Source organism: Pleurodeles waltl, chromosome 2_2 (assembly GCF_031143425.1).
Source record: "Pleurodeles waltl isolate 20211129_DDA chromosome 2_2, aPleWal1.hap1.20221129, whole genome shotgun sequence".
Lineage (NCBI taxonomy): Eukaryota > Metazoa > Chordata > Amphibia > Caudata > Salamandridae > Pleurodeles > Pleurodeles waltl.
The window spans coordinates 224383455-224402834 of record NC_090439.1 but is presented as its reverse complement, the minus strand read 5'-3'; the positions used below and the strand labels follow the sequence as shown (position 1 = coordinate 224402834).

Here is a 19380-nt window from a genome sequence, read left to right as displayed (position 1 = left end):
AAATGTGAGGAAAACTTGTTTTTTTGGCCACTTTTTGAGGTTTGCAAAGGATTCTGGGTAACAGAACCTGGTCCGAGCCCCGCAAGTCACCCCTCCTTGTATTGCCCTAGGTCTCTAGTTTTCAGAAATGCACAGGTTTGGTAGGTTTCCCTAGGTGCCGGCTGAGCTAGAGGCCAAAATCTACAGGTAGGCACTTCTCAAAAAACACCTCTGTTTTCTTCCAAAAATTTTTATGTGTCCACGTTGCGCTTTGGGGCGTTTCCTGTCGCGGGCGCTAGGCCTACCCACACAAGTGAGGTATCATTTTTATCGGGAGACTTGGGGGAACGCCGGGTGGAAGGAAATTCGTGGCTCCTCTCAGATTCCAGAACTTTCTGTCACCGAAATCTGAGGAAAACTTGTTTTTTTAGCCACTTTTTGAGGTTTGCAAAGGATTCTGGGTAACAGAACCTGGTCCGAGCCCCGCGAGTCACCCCTCCTTGGATTGCCCTAGGTCTCTAGTTTTCAGAAATGCACAGGTTTGGTAGGTTTCCCTAGGTGCCGGCTGAGCTAGAGGCCAAAATCTACAGGTAGGCACTTCTCAAAAAACACCTCTGTTTTCTTCCAAAAATTTGGATGTGTCCACGTTGCGCTTTGGGGCGTTTCCTGTCGCGGGCGCTAGGCCTACCCACACAAGTGAGGTATCATTTTTATCGGGAGACTTGGGGGAACGCCAGGTGGAAAGAAATTTGTGGCTCCTCTCAGATTCCAGAACTTTCTGTCACCGAAATGTGAGGAAAACTTGTTTTTTTAGCCACTTTTTGAGGTTTGCAAAGGATTCTGGGTAACAGAACCTGGTCCGAGCCCCGCAAGTCACCCCTCCTTGGATTCCCCTAGGTCTCTAGTTTTCAGAAATGCACAGGTTTGGTAGGTTTCCCTATGCGCCGGCTGAGCTAGAGGCCAAAATCTACAGGTAGGCACTTTGGAAAAAACAGCTGTGTTTTCTATAAAAAAAATAGGATGTGTCCATGTTGTGTTTTGGGGCATTTCCTGTCGCGGGCACTAGGCCTACCCACACAAGTGAGGTATCATTTTTATCGGGAGACTTGGGGGAACACAGAATAGCAAAACAAGTGTTATTGCCCCTTATCTTTCTCTACATTTTTTCCTTCCAAATATAAGAGAGTGTGTAAAAAAGACGTCTATTTGAGAAATGCCCTGCAATTCACATGCTAGTATGGGCACCTCGGAATTCAGCGATGTGCAAATAACCACTGCTCCTCAAAACCTTATCTTGATCCCATTTTGGAAATGCAAAGGTTTTCTTGATACCTCTTTTTCACTCTTCATATTTCAGCAAATGAATTGCTGTATACCCAGTATAGAATGAAAACCAACTGCAGGGTGCAGCTTATTTATTGGCTCTGGGTACCTAGGGTTCTTGATGAACCTACAAGCCCTTTATATCCCCGCAACCAGAAGAGTCCAGCAGACAAAACGGTATATTGCTTTCAGAAATCTGACATCGCAGGAAAAAGTTACAGAGTAAAACATAAAGAAAAATGGCTGTTGTTTTCAGCTCAATTTCAATATTTTTTTATTTCAGCTGTTATTTTCTGTAGGAAAACCTTGTAGGATCTACACAAATGACCCCTTGCTGAATTCAGAATTTTGTCTAGTTTTCAGAAATGTTTAGCATTCCGGGATCCAGCATTGGTTTCACACCCATTCCTGTCACTAACTGGAAGGAGGCTGAAAGCACCAAATATAGTAGAAATGGGGTATGTCCCAGTAAAATGCCAAATTTGTGTTGAAAAATTCGGTTTTCTGATTCAAGTCTGCCCGTTCCTGAAAGGTGGGAAGATAGTGATTTCAGCACCAGAAACCCTTGGTTGATGGCATTTTCAGGGAAAAAACCACAAGCCTTCTTCGGCAGCCCTTTTTTCCCATTTTTTTGGAAAAAACAAAATTTTCACTGTATTTTGGCTATTTTCTTGGTCTCCTCCAGGGGAAACCACCAACTCTGGGTACCATTAGAATCCCTAGGATGTTGGAAAAAAAGGACGCAAATTTGGCGTGGTTAGCTTATGTGGACAAAAAGTTATGAAGCCCTAAGCGCGAACTACCCCAAATAGCCAAAAAAGGGCTCAGCACTGGGGGGGGAAAGGCCCAGCAGCTAAGGGGTTAACAAATAAGAAGGACTGCTGACCTACAAGCCCTGCAGAGAAGACGGAAGACAACTGCTTTTGCCCCAGCCCTACCGGCCTGTCTCCTGACACAAAAACCTGCAAACAGCGCCGCATCCGACGGACTAGCGACCTCTGAAGCCTCAGAGGACTGCCCTGAACCAAAGGACCAAGAAACTCCTGTGAGCAGCGGCTCTGCTCAACTTCAACAACAACTTTGCAACTTTCTTGCTTCTTTAAAAAACTTCACTCTTCCCGCTTGAAGCGTGAGACTTCACCCTCTGCACCCAACGCCCCTGGCTCGAGATCAAGAGAACAAACACCACAGGGAGGACTCCCAGGTGACTGCGACCTCGTGTGTAGCCCAAGACGACCCCCCCTGGACCTCCAAATCGACGCATGCTGAGAGAATCCAGAGGCTCCCCCTGGCCGCCTGTAACAAGGGACCTGACGCCTGGACCAAGCACTGTACCCGCAGCCCCCAGGACCAGAAGGAACCAAACCTCAGTGCAGGAGTGACCCCCAGACGACCCTCTGCCTAGCCCAGGTGGAGGCTGTCCCGAGAAGCGCCCCCCCCTGTGCCTGTATGCACCGCTAGAGTGACCCCCGGATCCCTCCATTGTTTTCTACCTGAAACCCGACACCTGCTTTGTACACTGCGCCCGGCCGCCCCTGTGCCGCTGAGGGTGTGTTTTGTGTGCCTACTTGTGTGTCCCCCCACCCCTTCAGTGCTCTACAAAACCCCCCTGGTCTGCACCCCGAGGACGCAGTTAGCTGCTGGCAGACTGGAACCAGAGCACCCCTGTTCTCCATAGGCGCCTATGCATTTTGGGCACCTCTTTGATCTCTGTACCTGACCGGCCCTGAGCTGCTGGTGTGGTAACTTTGGGGTTGCCTTAAACCCCCAACGGTGAGCTCCCTATGCCCAGGAACTGAGACTTGTAAGTGTCTTACTTAACTCACAAACTAACCATTACTTACCTCCCCCAGGATCTGTTGATTTTTGCAATGTGTCCACTTTTAAAATAGCTTATTGCCATTTTTCAAAGACTGAATTAAAGCAATATCATATACAAAGTTCCTAACTTACCTGTGTGGAGTACCTTGCGTTTTATGTATTTACTTCAAATCTTGAACTTGTGGTTCTTAAAATAAACTAAGAAAATATATGTTCGATGGCATATGTTGCTGCAGATACACATGTTTGGCACAGTCCGCTGCCTGGTGTTGGGCTCGGAGTATTACAAGTTGTTTTTCTTCGAAGAAGTCTTTTTGGTCACGGGATCGAAGGACTCCTCCCTCTTTGGCTCCATTGCGCATGGGCGTCGACTCCATCTTAGATTGTTTTTTTCCGCTGTCGGGTTCGGACGTATTCCTTTTCGCTCCGTGTTTCGGTTCGGAAAGTTAGTCAGAATCTCGGAAGAAAGCGTCGGTATTGTTCCGTTCGGTATCGGGATAGTTAGGTACATCGACACCGATCATCGGAAGACTTTGGGGCAGTTTCGATCCCCCATCGGGGCCTGGTCGGCCCGACCGCGTGCGACATCGAAGCCGATGGAACGGACCCCGTTTCGTTTCTGCCCAAAATGTCACAGTAAGTATCCTTATACAGATCAGCACTTGGTCTGTAACTTGTGCTTGTCCCCCGAGCACAAGGAGGATACCTGTGAAGCCTGTCGAGCCTTCCGGTCCAGAAAAACCCTCCGGGACCGAAGAGCCAGGCGTCACCAAATGGCGTCCACGTCGACAAAACAACGTTTCGACGACGAAGAGGAAACATTCTCGGTTCCGGAATCAGAATCCGGAGACCCCGACGCCGAACAACAGCAACAAACTGTGAGTAAGACGTCGAAAAGTAAATCCATCGACAAACCGAAAGCCCAGGGGACGCCACTGCCAACAGGCCATGGCTCGACCCATAAATCAGGCGACCCGTCGAAGGGGCCGAAAAAGGGCACGCCCATAGCGAAGACACCCGACTCCGGTCGAGGGACCGCCATGGAGCAACCTCGGAGCCGAGAAAGCGGCTCCGAGAGACAAAAACAAGATACCGGCACCGAAAAACATCGGCACCGAGAATCCATGCCGAAAGGAACAAAAATTCTGTCGGTGCCGAAACCGAAAAAAGATTCTCTCTCGGCGCCGAAAAATACCACACCTTCATCCTACTCAGAGGAACAAGGACTAAGTGGCCAAATGCAAAAATTTGGACAAGAGCTCCAAAGTGTAGAATCGGACTACACACAAAAGAGACTGTGCATCCAGCAAGATACAGGGAAGATATCAACCCTTCCCCCAATCATGAGGAAAAGAAGGATCGGACTTCCAAAGGATGACACACAACCACAAGCCAAAGTGGTTAAAAAAGTCACGCCTCCGCCCTCTCCTCCACAGGCATCGCCGGCACAAACACCGCCACAAATGCACTCACCAGCGCAAACTACCATAAGTCATGACGATCAGGATCAAGACGCTTGGGACCTGTATGACACCCCAGTGCCGGACAATGATCCCGAGTCATACCCCACAAAGCCGTCACCGCCAGAGGACAGTACCTCATACTCGCAACTGGTGGCTAGGGCTGCAGACTTCCACAATGTCCAACTGCATTCCGATCCTATAGAGGATGATTTCTTATTTAACACCCTCTCGGCTACACATAGCCAATATCAATGTCTCCCAATGCTACCAGGGATGTTACGGCACGCAAAACAAATTTTTGAGGAGCCCGTAAAATCAAGAGCCATCACCCCAAGGGTGGATAAGAAATACAAACCACCACCCACAGACCCAGTGTTTATTACTTCGCAGTTACCACCCGACTCTGTGGTAGTAGGGGCAGCTCGCAAAAGAGCAAATTCACATACATCTGGCGACGCCCCACCTCCGGACAAAGAAAGCCGAAAATTTGACGCGGCAGGGAAAAGAGTGGCGTCACAGGCAGCCAACCAGTGGCGCATCGCAAATTCACAAGCGCTGCTGGCCAGATATGACCGCGCACACTGGGACGAGATGCAACTTCTCGTAGACCATCTTCCCCAGGAATACCAAAAAAGGGCGCAGCAAATAGTGGAAGAGGGACAAACGATCTCAAACAATCAAATCCGCTCTTCAATGGACGCAGCCGATACTGCAGCGAGAACAGTCAACACTGCTGTCACCATAAGGAGACACGCTTGGCTACGCACTTCAGGCTTCAAACCTGAAATCCAGCAGGCTGTCCTTAATATGCCCTTCAACGAGAAACAACTGTTTGGCTCGGAAGTGGATACAGCCATTGAAAAACTTAAAAAGGACACAGACACGGCCAAAGCCATGGGCGCACTCTACTCCCCGCAGAGCAGAGGCTCTTTCAGAAAAACTCCATTTAGAGGGGGGTTTCGTGGCCAACCCACAGACACCACCAGCCAACAATCAAGAACCACACCATATCAGGGTTCCTTCCAAAGGGGAGGTTTCAGGGGATATCGGGGGGGTCAATTCCCAAGGAGTAGGGGAAGATTCCAGACTCCAAAAACACCTCCACCTAAACAGTGACTTTCAAGTCACGCAACCCCTTCACTCAACACCAGTGGGGGGAAGACTAAGCCAATTCGACCAATCTTGGCAACAGATTACAACAGACAATTGGGTATTAGCAATAATCCAACATGGCTATTGCATAGAATTCCACAACTTCCCACCAAACATCCCCCCCAAAACACGCAAAATGTCACAACATCATTTAGAACTTTTAGGACTAGAAGTTCAAGCACTACTGCAAAAGGATGCAATAGAATTAGTACCAGTACAACAAAAAAACACAGGAGTTTACTCCCTGTACTTTCTAATTCCAAAAAGAGACGAAACATTGAGACCAATATTAGATCTCAGGACACTAAATACCTACATCATATCGGACCATTTTCACATGGTCACACTACAAGACATCATTCCACTGCTCAAACAGCAAGATTACATGACCACATTAGACCTAAAGGATGCGTACTTTCATATACCAATACACCCTTCTCACAGAAAGTACCTACGGTTCGTATTCAAAGGAATACATTACCAATTCAAGGTGTTGCCATTCGGAATAACAACTGCACCAAGAGTGTTCACAAAATGTCTAGCAGTAGTAGCAGCACACATCAGGAGACAACAGATACATGTGTTCCCTTACCTAGACGACTGGCTAATCAAAACCAACACAGTAAAAAAATGCGCAAACGACACCACCTTTGTCATACAAACCCTTCACAAACTGGGGTTTTCCATCAACTACACAAAATCACACCTAGAACCGTGTCAAACACAACAATATCTAGGAGCAACCATCAACACATCAAAAGGAATTGCCACTCCAAGTCCACAAAGAGTGCAGGCATTCCACAAGCTAATAAGTGCTATGTTTCCAAACCAAAAGATACAAGCAAAATTTGCGCTAAAACTTCTAGGCATGATGTCATCATGCATAGCCATTGTCCCAAACGCAAGACTACACATGCGACCCTTACAACAGTGTCTAGCATCACAATGGTCACAGGCACAGGGTCAACTTCAAAATCTGGTGTTGGTAGACCGCCAAACATACCTCTCGCTTCTATGGTGGAACAGCAAAAATTTAAACAAAGGGCGGACATTTCAGGACCCAGTGCCTCAATACGTTATAACAACAGATGCTTCCATGACAGGGTGGGGAGCACACCTCAATCACCACAGCATTCAAGGACAATGGGATATACACAAAACAAAATTTCATATCAATTACCTAGAACTGTTGGCAGTATTTCTAGCGTTAAAAGCCTTCCAACCCATAATAACACACAAATACATTCTTGTCAAAACAGACAACATGACAACAATGTATTATCTAAACAAACAAGGAGGAACACACTCAACACAATTGTGCCTCCTAACACAAAAAATTTGGCAGTGGGCGATTCACAACAACATTCGCCTAATAGCACAATTTATTCCAGGAATACAAAACCAACTAGCAGACAACCTTTCGCGAGACCACCAACAAGTCCACGAATGGGAAATTCACCCCCAAGTTCTGAACAAGTACTTTCAAATTTGGGGAACACCCCAGATAGATTTGTTCGCAACAAGAGAAAACTCAAAATGCCAAAACTTCGCATCCAGGTACCCACACCGCGAATCACAAGGCAATGCTCTATGGATGAATTGGTCAGGGATATTTGCGTACGCTTTTCCCCCTCTCCCTCTCCTTCCATATCTAGTAAACAAGTTAAGTCAAAACCAACTCAAACTCATACTGATAGCACCCACATGGGCAAGACAACCTTGGTATACAACTCTACTAGACCTTTCACTAGTACCGCATGTCAAACTACCCAACAGGCCAGATCTGTTAACACAACACAAACAACAGATCAGACATCCAAACCCAGCATCATTGAATCTGGCAATTTGGCTCCTGAAATCCTAGAATTCGGACACTTGGACCTCACACAAGAATGCATGGAGGTCATAAAACAAGCTAGAAAACCTTCCACTAGACACTGCTATGCATCTAAGTGGAAAAGATTTGTTTACTACTGCCATGCCAATCAAATACAACCAGTACATGCCTCTACTAAAGACATAGTAGGATACTTACTACATTTGCAAAAAGCAAATCTCGCTTTTTCATCTATAAAAATACACCTCGCAGCTATATCTGCTTACCTACAAACTACTCATTCATCGTCTCTATTTAGAATACCAGTTATTAAAGCATTCATGGAAGGGCTAAAAAGAATTATACCACCAAGAACACCACCAGTTCCTTCATGGAATCTTAACATCGTCTTAACAAGACTCATGGGTCCCCCTTTCGAACCCATGCATTCCTGTGAAATGCAATATCTAACCTGGAAGGTCGCATTTCTCATTGCAATCACATCCCTCAGAAGAGTAAGTGAAATACAGGCATTTACCATACAAGAACCATTTATTCAAATACACAACAATAAAATAGTTCTAAGAACAAATCCAAAATTTCTGCCAAAAGTAATCTCACCATTCCATTTAAATCAAACAGTAGAATTGCCAGTGTTCTTCCCACAACCAAATTCTGTGGCTGAAAGGGCACTACATACATTAGACATCAAAAGAGCACTAATGTATTACATTGACAGAACAAAGCTAATCAGGAAAACAAAACAACTGTTCATAGCTTTTCAAAAACCACACATAGGAAATCCAATCTCTAAACAAGGCATTGCTAGATGGATAGTCAGATGCATTCAAACATGCTATCTTAAAGCCAAAAGAGAATTGCCTATTACACCAAAGGCACACTCAACCAGAAAGAAAGGTGCTACAATGGCCTTTCTAGGAAACATTCCTATGAGCGAAATATGTAAGGCTGCAACCTGGTCTACGCCTCATACGTTTACTAAACACTACTGTGTAGACGTACTAAATGCACAACAAGCTACAGTGGGCCAAGCTGTACTAAGAACATTATTCCAAACTACTTCAACTCCTACAGGCTAAACCACCGCTTTTAGGGGAGGTAACTGCTTTATAGTCTATGCCAAACATGTGTATCTGCAGCAACATATGCCATCGAACTGAAAATGTCACTTACCCAGTGTACATCTGTTCGTGGCATTAGTCGCTGCAGATTCACATGTACCCTCCCACCTCCCCGGGAAGCCTGTAGCCGTTTAGAAGTAGATCATAAACCTTAAACATCTGAACATTTGTAAATAATTATTAGAAACTCTTATCATACATACATATTCACTCCATTGCATGGGCACTATTTATACCAAACAACTCCATCCTCACCCTCTGCGGGGAAAACAATCTAAGATGGAGTCGACGCCCATGCGCAATGGAGCCAAAGAGGGAGGAGTCCTTCGGTCCCGTGACCAAAAAGACTTCTTCGAAGAAAAACAACTTGTAATACTCCGAGCCCAACACCAGGCAGCGGACTGTGCCAAACATGTGAATCTGCAGCGACTAATGCCACGAACAGATGTACACTGGGTAAGTGACATTTTCATTTTCTATATAAAAACCTATTGGCCTGGAGTTAGTGTTTGAGTGTGTGTCCCTCATTTATTGCCTGTGTGTGTACAACAAATGCTTAACAGTACCCTCTGATAAGCCTACTGATCGACCACACTACCACAAAATAGAGCATTAGAATTATCTAATTTTGCCACTATCTTACCTCTAAGGTGAACCCTTGGACTCTGTGCACACTATTTCTTACTTTGAAATAGTATATACAGAGCCAACTTCCTACAACATAGATTTCTCAAAGGGTTTGTACATATTTTTCACCTTACGGCTGTTGCTATGCTTCAGTGGGACTTGAATCTAGTTTTCACATTTCTAATGTGTGCTCCCTTCGAGCGACTGCACAACTGTCCACTCCAGCTGCTCACATCCAGGCAGCCTTCTTAGTGGCAATAACATCTGCCATGAGGGTGAGTGAGATGCTGGCTCTCTCATCTAAGCCACTGTATCTCACTATGTTCCCGGACAAGGTGGCACTTCGAACTTGTGCCTATTTCCTTCCCAAGGTGGTGACCCCATTTCACCTGTGTCAGAACATCACCCTGCCCACCTTCTTTGCCCCACCGCACCCCTCTAAAGAAGAGGAGCAACTCCACCTGTTGGACCCAAAAAGAGTGTTGTTGTTCTACCTTGACCTCACAAAAGAGTTCCTGGTGGATGACAAATCTTTGTGAGGTATGTGGGAGCAAAGAAAGTTCGGGCAGTTCAGAAACTAACTATTTCGCACTGGGTCGTTCTCTGCATTAAGATATGCTATGCAGTTTCCAAGAAGCAGCCTTCTGAGGGCTTGAGAGTTGATTCCACCAGTGGCAAGGCTGCTTCCACTGCTCTAGCACGAGATGTTCCAGCCCTAGATATCTGTCAGGCAGCGATGTGGGCATCCTTACACATGTTTGCCAGATATTATTGTATGGATAATCAGGTCCGTAGAGATGGGCACTTAGCCCGTTCGGTCCGACAGAACTTTCTGGTGTAAGGAGATCTGTCCACAGCTCAACGCCAGGAGGTTATGGTTTGGTTATCTATTCTGAGGTAAGGAATCTGCAGCTAGAAGTCTATCAGATGAACAAGTTACTTACATTTGGTAGCACATTATCTTGTAGAAACTCTATATAGCTGCAGATTCCTTACACCCATCCATGCCTCTCCGCTCTGCAGACAAGTCTAATCTGGTCAGGGGTTGGCCCTTTCAGGGCTCTAGTTTTTTCCACAGACAAGCTGTTAAGTTCTTTCCATGGCTCTGCGCTTCTGCCGTGGAAGTTTGTGGAAGAGGAACTGACATACATGCGCCTGGGTGGTGCCTTTATAGATGACGTGACGTCACAGACGTCTCCAACGAAGCCACGCGGATCTGAACTATGCCAAATGAAGTCCCACGCAAGGGTATTGCTCACTAAAAGTTCCGGATTCCAAACAGATGCCAGGAAATTCTAAGGTAAGAAATCTGCACCTAGCTCTCTATGAGATAATGTGCTACCGAATGTAAGTAACTTGTTCATCTCTGAACGGAGGAGAGAAAGCTATGCTAAGAAGCAGCCATCTTGGATGCTGGGTTGTCACACCTCCTGACATGAGTCATAATTGACAGGGGAGTAAGAGAAGTAGCAGGAAATAGAAGTTTAAATTGTCAATTGGGGCCACACAGGCACCCACAGAATAGTTTAAATGTGAAGCATGAGCAACAAATCTCTTATCACACAAAGTAGAATTGTGAGATAGCTGCAACATTTGTAACTGTAGCATTATTGGATTCAGTGTCAAGTTTAAATACCCTTTCTCTAGTACTATTTTTTGTTTGCACTTTCAGCCAGAATTAGGGTGTAGCAGAAGGATTAATATTGCCATTTTAAAAAGGTGTTTTGGAATATCTTATTTTATAGTATGGTATTATGGCAACATACTAGTTCTTAACCTTTCTATGTTAATGTTAAGCCCACAGCTGTTCCTCGATTTAGTTAAACAGCACAGCTAATAATAACTTATTTTTCAACCTCCTAAACTCTGTTACAAATTACATGAATTTTAAGAGTGATGATCTGAGTATTGTGTATGGTAAAGGAGATTATCATGTTACAAGTAGCTTGAGGACTCAAGACATTGAAAACTAGGGAGAAGACCACACTCTTTCCCAACAGATTCAGTTTCTGGTTACTGAGGGCAACAACTAAATAGTGAAGCATTTGGAAAAAGTAATAGACGTCTGAAAGATGCAGACGAGAAAATACGTGCACATTTTTGGGGACAAGACAAACCTTCGCAAGACTCAAGGGATGTGTAGTACATGGTGTGTAACCTTTTCTGATTCATTGCTCGTAAATAATTCTTCTGATTGTTATGCTTCTCATTCCTTAAGGTTATTGTATGGAACACAACTGTAAAATATATCTTTCTCTTTGTAGGTATTAAGGCCTGGTGTACTATGGTTTCTGAGGAATTTGAATGATCCCGACTTTAATCCAGTTCAGGAAATGATTCATCTGCCTATTTATAGACATCTCAGGAGATTCATTTTATCGGTGGTAAGGGCTCTATTCAGTAAGATTTTTCCAAATGTTTTCTTATGTTATCTATTATAAATTGAGGACTTGACCACTTAATACAAGCAGAATATGCTGATCGCCTTTACTGAGACAAACATTTAATTCAGCACCTGTAAGCACGAGGCTGTATTGCAGTTCTTTGATCACGTTTAACTATAGAATTGACTAGTTTTAATCTTGCAGGACCCCATCATTATATTCTAAAGAAAGTAATAGATTTTACCAAGTAGAAGCTGTTGCCCCAACAGTATATTTGACTGAAAATATAGGAGCACGCAAACACTATTTGTACTATTGGAAATATGTTTTTAATTATCAGTTGACCTAGGTTGGCATACAAATTGCGGGCCAAATATTGACATTTTAGACTTACCTGTCCAGAAACTCATCTACTAATGATGCAAATGGAAAATAGCTGTAGGGTGACAGTGGGTGATCTGCATCAAATCTAGACCAAATGAAATGTGTGTGAAAGCTTTGCTTGTAAATTGTGATCAATTCACAGTATATGTTAAATGAAAATATTATTGACAAATGTTTGAGCAGGGGAAAAGCTAGCTAGTGCCTTCCAAACCTCACTGCCCTGTGTTGAAGTAAAGTATAATTTATGTCTCTACTTATGTTATGTCTTTACAAAAAGACTGTGGTACACAGACTGCAAATAAGGACTGTAGGAAAGTACCATCTTGCCTGGCATGTTACCCCCATTTTTTACTTATATGTATGTTTGATTTTGCCTGTGTCACTGGGATCCTGCTAGCCAGGACCCCAGTGCTCATAAAGTGTGCCCTGTATGTGTTCCCTGTGTGGTGCCTAACTGTATCACTGAGGCTCTGCTAACCAGGACCTCAGTTTTTATGCTCTCTCTGCTTTTAAAATTGTCACTGCAGGCTAGTGACTAATTTTACCAATTCTGATTGGCACACTGGAACACCCTTATAATTCCCTAGTGTTCGGTGGCATGTGTAGCTGCAGATACACATGCTGTGCATTATCCTGCCATCTAGTGTTGGGCTCGGAGTGTTACAAGTTGTTTTTCTTCGAAGAAGTCTTTTAGAGTCACAAGACCGAGTGACTCCTCCCTTTCAGCTCCGTTGCGCATGAGCGTCGACTCCATCTTAGATTGTTTTCTTTCCGCCATCAGGTTCGGACGTGTTCCTGCTGCAGCATTTCTTTTGCCACCCATAGGGAGCTCAGACAATTCTTAAACAGGACTGCCACTGCAGCCTGAGTGAAATAACATCCACATTATTTCACAACCATTTTACACTGCACTTAAGTAACTTATAAGTCACCTATATGTCTAACCCTTACTTAGTGAAGGTTAGGTGCAAAGTTACTAAGTGTGAGGGCACCCTGGCACTAGCCAAGGTGCCCCCACATTGTTCAGGGCAATTTCCCCAGACTTTGTGAGTGCGGGGACGCCATTACACGCGTGAACTACATATAGGTCAATACCTATATGTAGCGTCACAATGGTAACTCCGAACATGGCCATGCAACATGTCTAGGATCATGGAATTGTCACCCCAATACCATTCTGGGATTGGGGGGACAATTCCATGCATCCCCGGGGCTCCAGCATAGAGCCTGGGTACTGCAAACTAACTTTCTGGATTTTTCTCTGCAGCTACCGCTGCTGCCAACCCTCAGGCAGGTTTCTGCCCCCCTGGGGCCTGGGCAGCCCAGTCCCAGGAAGGCAGAACAAAGGATTTCCTCTGAGAGAGGGCGTTACACCCTCTCCCTTTGGAAATAGGCGTTAAGGGCCTGAGAGGAGCAGCCTCTCCTAGCCTCTGGAAATGCTTTGAAGGGCACATATGGTGCCCTTCTTGCATAAGCCAGTCTACACCGGTTCAGGGTTCCCCCCCCAGCCCTTCTCTGGCGCGAAACTAGACAAAGGAAAGGGGAGTGACCACTCCCCTGACCAGCACCTCCCCAAGGGAGGTACCCAAAGCTCCTCCAGTGTTTCCCAGACCTCTGCCATCTTGAATGCAGAGGTGTGAGGGCACAATGGAGACCTCTGAGTGGCCAGTGCCAGCAGGTGATGTCAGAGACCCCTCCTGATAGGTGCTTACCTCTCTCTGTAGCCAGTCCTCCTCTCAGGGCTATTTAGGGTCTCTCCTGTGGGGTTCTCATCAGATAACGAATGCAAGAGCTCACCAGAGTTCCTCTGCTTTTCTCTCTTCAACTTCTGCCAAGGATCGACCGCTGACTGTTCCAGGACGTCTGCAAAACAGCAACAAAGTAGCAAGAAGACTACCAGCAACGTTGTAGCGCCTCATCCTGTCGGCTTTCTCAACTGTTTCCTGGTGGTGCATGCTCTGAGGGCTGTCTGCCTTCACCCTGCACTGGAAGCCAAGACGAAATCTCCAGTGGGTCGACGGAATCTTCCCCCTGCCAACGCAGGCACCAAACTTCTGCATCACCGGTCCTTTTGGTCCCCTCTCATCTTGACGAGCGTGGTCCCTGGAACACAGGAGCTGGATCCAAGTGTCCCCGACAGTCCAGGGGCCCTTCTGTCCAAATTCGGTGGAGGTAAGTCCTTGCCTCCCCACGCCAGACAGTAACCCTGTGTACTGCAGCTGCTAGGTCTTCTGGGCACTTATGCAAGGTCCCCAGCACTCCATCCTGCATTGCCTAACTCGCTGAGTTGGACTTGGACTTCGTTGGACCCTCTTTTGTTGTGCTGAGATGACCGCTGTGCTCAGATCTTCTGAACACCTGTTCAGGTGCTTCTGCGGGTGCTGCCCGTTTCTGCATGGGCTCTCTGTGTTGCTGAGCGCCCCCTCTGTCGCCTCCTCCAAGGGGCGACCTCCTGATCCTTCCTGGGCCCTGGCAGCACCCAAAATCCTCAACCGCGACTCCTGCAGCAAGCAAGGCTTGTTTGTGGTCTTTCTGCGTGGAAACACCTCTGCATCCTCCAGCACGCCGTGGGACATCTGACCAAAGGAGAAGTTCCTGGCACCTTCCGTTGTTGCAGAATCTTCAGCTTCTTCCACCCGGAGGCTGCCTTTTTGCAGCTTCATCCGGGGTATAGTGGGCTCCTGCCCCCCCTGGAGACTTGCATGACTCTTGGACTTGGTCCCCTTCCTTTACAGGTCCTCAGGTCCAGGAATCCGTCTTCAGTGCTTTGCAGGCAGTTGTTGTCTTTGCAGAATCCCCTATCTCTGACTTTACTGTCTTTCTGGGGTAGTAGGGTAACTTTACTCCTTCAGGGTCTTGGGGTGGGGTACCTTGGACACCCTTAGTGTTTTCTTACACTCCCAGTGACCCTCTACACACTACAGTAGGCCTAGGGTCCATTCGTGGTTCGCATTCCACTTTTGGAGTATATGGTTTGTGTTGCCCCTTGGCCTATTGTCTCCTATTGCATTCTATTGTGTGCTACAGTGTTTGCACTACTTTTCTAACTGTTTAATTACCTGATTTTGGTTTGTGTGTATATTTTGTGTATTTTACTTACCTCCTAAGGGAGTATATCCTCTGAGATATTTCTGACACATTGTCACTAAAATTAAGTACTTTTATTTTTAGTAACTCTGAGTATTGTGATTCTTATGATATAGTGCTATATAATGTAAGTTGTATAGTAGGAGCTTTGCATGTCTCCTAGTTCAGCCTAAGCTGCTCTGCTATAGCTACCTCTATCAGCCTAAGCTGCTAGAACACTACTAATCTACTAATAAGTGATCAATGGACCTGGCACAAGGTGTAAGTACCACAAGGTACCCACTATAAGCCAGGCCAGCCTCCTACAAGGACTATTTTCACATAACTGAATTGTCTTCCTTTCCCGATTTTGTATGTTAGGGTTTTGGATATGAATAAATGGATTCAATATTTAATTCATACGTTATAATTACACATTGTACAGTGGGTTAAAAATGTGGTACATCCACGCTTGCTCAATGTTAGAGCACATGGCTTAGGGATCTTCATAATCCACTGTCCTACATTACAACACCCTTTTCCCTATCATCCCTGCTCCCACCTTAAATCTTAACAAAACCATACTCTATACTCTAATCTCAGCAAATACATCAATCTACTTCAGCATTTTGTATTTGTTGTCAAAGCTGTAATATTAACTGTAGGAAGTTGGGTCTGTATATACTATTTCAATGTAAGAAATAGTGTGGACAGAGTCCAAGGGTTCCCCTTAGAGGTAAGATAGTGGCAAAATTAGATAATTCTAATGCTCTATTTTGTGGTAGTGTGGCCGAGCAGTAGGCTTATCAGAGGGTAGTGTTAAGCATTTGTTGTACACACACAGGCAATAAATGAAGAGCACACACTCAAAGACTTACTCCAGGCCAATAGGTTTTTATATAGAAAAATATATTTTCTTAGTTTATTTTAAGAACCACAGGTTGAAGATTTGCAGTAAACACTATAAATGTAAGGTACTTCACTTAGATACTTTAGGAACTTTGAATAAAAGCAATATCATATACAGTCTTTGAAAAATGGCAATAAGCTATTTTCAAAGTGGGCACAGTGCAAAAATCAACAGTTCCTGGGGGAGGTAAGTAAAGGTTAGTTTGTGAGGTAAGTAAAACACTTACAAGTCTCAGTCCTGGGGCATAGGCAGCCCACCGTTGGGGGGTTCAAGACAACCCCAAAGTTACCACACCAGCAGCTCCGGGCCGGTCAGGTGCAGAGATAAAGAGGTGCCCAAAACGCATAGGCGCCTATGGAGAACGGGTTCTCCGGTTCCAGTCTGCCAGCAGCTACCTGCTTCCTCAGGGTGCAGACCAGGGGGGTTTGTAAAGCACTGGTACACACAAGTAGGCACACAAAACACACCCTCAGCGGCACAGGGGCGGCCGGGTGCAGTGTACAAAGCAGGTGTCGGGTTTCAGGTAGAAAACAAAGGAGGGATCCCGGGTCACTCTAGCGGTGCATAGAGTGACAGGGGGGCTTCTCGGGACAGCCTTCACCTGGGCTGGGCAGAGGGTCGCTTGGGGGTCACTCTTGCACTGAGGTTCGATTCCTTCAGGTCCTGGGGGCTGCGGGTGCAGTGTTGGTTCCAGGCGACGGGTTCCTTGTTACAGGCAGTCAGGGGGAGCCTCTGGATTCTCTCTGCAGGTGTCCCTGTCGGGGCTCAGGGGGGTTGTCTCTGGTTACTCACGAGCTCGCAGTCGCTAGGGAGTCCTCCCTGAGGTGTTGGTTCTCTGAATCTCGAGCCAGGGGCGTCGAGTGCAGAGTGAGAAGTCTCACGCTTCGTCGGGAAACGTGCAGTCTTTGAAAGTTGCTTCTTTGTTGCAAAGAAGTAGCTGGTTATGAGCAGGGCCGCTGCTCACAGGAGTTTCTTGGCCCTTTCGTCCAAGGCAGTCCTCTGATGCTTCAAAGGTCGCTAGTCCCTGTCGGATGCGTCGCTGGTTGCAGGTTTTCGAAGTTGGAGACAGGCCGGTAGGGCTGGGGCCAAAGCAGTTGTCCTCTTCCGCCTCCTCTGGAGGCTTGTAGGTCTGCATCGGCTTCTTGTTTCTTCAGGTTGCAGGAATCTGATTTCCTGGGATCTGGGGTTCCCCTAAATACTAAATCTGGGGATGTGTTTAGGTCTGGGAGGGCATTAGCCAATGGCTACTGTCCTTGAGGGTGGCTACACCCTCTTTGTGCCTCCTCCCTGTGGGGAGGGGGCACATCCCTAATCCTATTGGGGGAATCCTCCAAACTCAAGATGGAGGATCTCTCAAGGCAGTGGTCACCTCAGCTCAGGGGCTGTCCTGACTGGGGGGTGACTCCTCCTTGTTTTTCTCATGATCTCCTCCAGCCTTGCCACCAAAAGTGGGGGCAGTGGCCGGAGGGGCGGGCATCTCCACTAGTTGGGATGCCCTGGGGCGCTGTAACAAAAGGGGTGAGCTTTTGAGGCTCACCGCCAGGTGTTACAGTTCCTGCAGGGGGAGGTGAGAAGCACCGCCACCCAGTACAGGCTTTGTTCCTGGCCACAGAGTGACAAAGGCACTCTCCCCATGTGGCCAGCAACATGTCTGGTGTGGGGCAGGCTGGCAGAAACTGGTCAGTCTACACTAGAAGTTGGATTGGTATTCAGGGGGCATCTCTAAAATGCCCTCTGGGTGCATGTTACAATAAATTTGTGTGTCCACTTTTAAAATAGCTCCTTGCCATTTTTACTAAAACTGTGTATGCTATTGCTCTAATTCAAAGTTCCTAACTTACCTGTGTGGGGTACCTTGCAATTTATGTATTTACTTCAAATCTTGAACTTGTGGTTCTAAAAATAAATTAAGAAAATATATTTTTCTATATAAAAACTATTCGCCTGGAGTTAAGTCTGAGTGTGTGTTCCTCATTTATTGCCTGAGTGTGTAGAACAGATGCCTAACACTACCCTCTGATAAGCACACTCTAAGTCAGATGGAGGCCAAACACTTCCTCATTTATCCAGCTAAACTCTGAGTGCAGCATAAGGGCAAGTTCCATTTCTTCACTGATCCGAAATTGGCCGCTAAGTTTGCAAAATCGGTTCCCAAAAAGCCACTGTCGGAGGGTTTGAGGGATTCTGGCGGAGAGAGAGGTGCCAGAGTGACAATGACTAAATGGTTTCTGCTGCTCCGGGGTACTGGTAGCCCTGCTCGCTGCCTTATCACTAGTACACTGGTTATTGTTCCCTATATGTAAGATGGCTAATCTATTGTACTTTTTGCCTTGTGAGATCCCTGACTCCCATCCCGTATGCGATGGTGTTTCGGTTGGCCTGCTCCACGCAACTCTGGATGAGCCCCTTGATACTGAAATACTGCTGTTTGGGAGGTGTATTTGGGGATGGGTTGTATTATAGATGTAAGGAAATGCCTCCTTTGCATAGTTACCCCCTAACATTTTGCCTTTGCTGATGCTAGGTTTTGACTGAAAGTGTGCTGGGACGCTGCTAACCAGGCCCCAGCACCAGTGTTCTTTCCCTAAACTGTACCTTTGTCTCCACAACTGGCACAACCCTGGAACTCAGGTAAGTCCCTTGTAACTGGTACCAAGGGCCCTGATGCCAGGGAAGGTCTCTAAGGGCTGCAGCATGTCTTATGCCACCCTGGGGACTCCTCACTCAGCACATGCACACTGTCTCACAGCTTGTGTGTGCTGGTGGGGAGAAAATGACTAAGTCGACATGGCACTTCCCTCAGAGTGCCATGCCAAGCTCACACTGCCTGTGGCATAGGTAAGTCACCCCTCTAGCAGGACTTACAGCCCTAAGGCAGGGTGCACTATACCACAGGTTAGGGCATATGTGCATGAGCACTTTGCACCAACAGTGTCTAAGCAAAACCTTAGACATTGTAAGTGCATAGTAGCCATAAGAGTATATGGACTTGGAGTTTGTCAAAACAAACTCCACAGTTCCATAATTGCTACACTGAATACTGGGAAGTTTGGTATCAAACGTCTCAGAATAATAAACCCATTCTGATGCCAGTGCTGGATGTATTGAAAAATGCACACAGATGCCCCCTGTATTTTACCCAATCTTTCAGTGCAGGCTGGTCTGTGCCAGCCTGCCACTGAGACGAGTTTCTAACCTCCTGGGGTGAGAGTCTTTGTGCTCTCTGTGACCATAAACAGAACCTGCACTGGGTGTAGGTGCTTCACACCTCCCTCCTGCAGGAACTGTAACACCTAGGAGTGAGCCTCAAAGG

The 19380-nt window shown here is 46.3% G+C and overlaps 1 protein-coding gene across 1 annotated transcript in view; it reads left to right on the top strand.

Moving 5' to 3' along the window:
• Positions 1–19380, top strand: part of MARCHF6 (membrane associated ring-CH-type finger 6) — a 1058737-nt gene that overhangs the window by 398503 nt on the left and 640854 nt on the right. The window contains exon 16 of the mRNA XM_069219690.1: positions 11588–11707. Coding sequence (XP_069075791.1) covers positions 11588–11707 — 120 coding nt within the window. The remainder of the gene's footprint in view (positions 1–11587; positions 11708–19380) is intronic.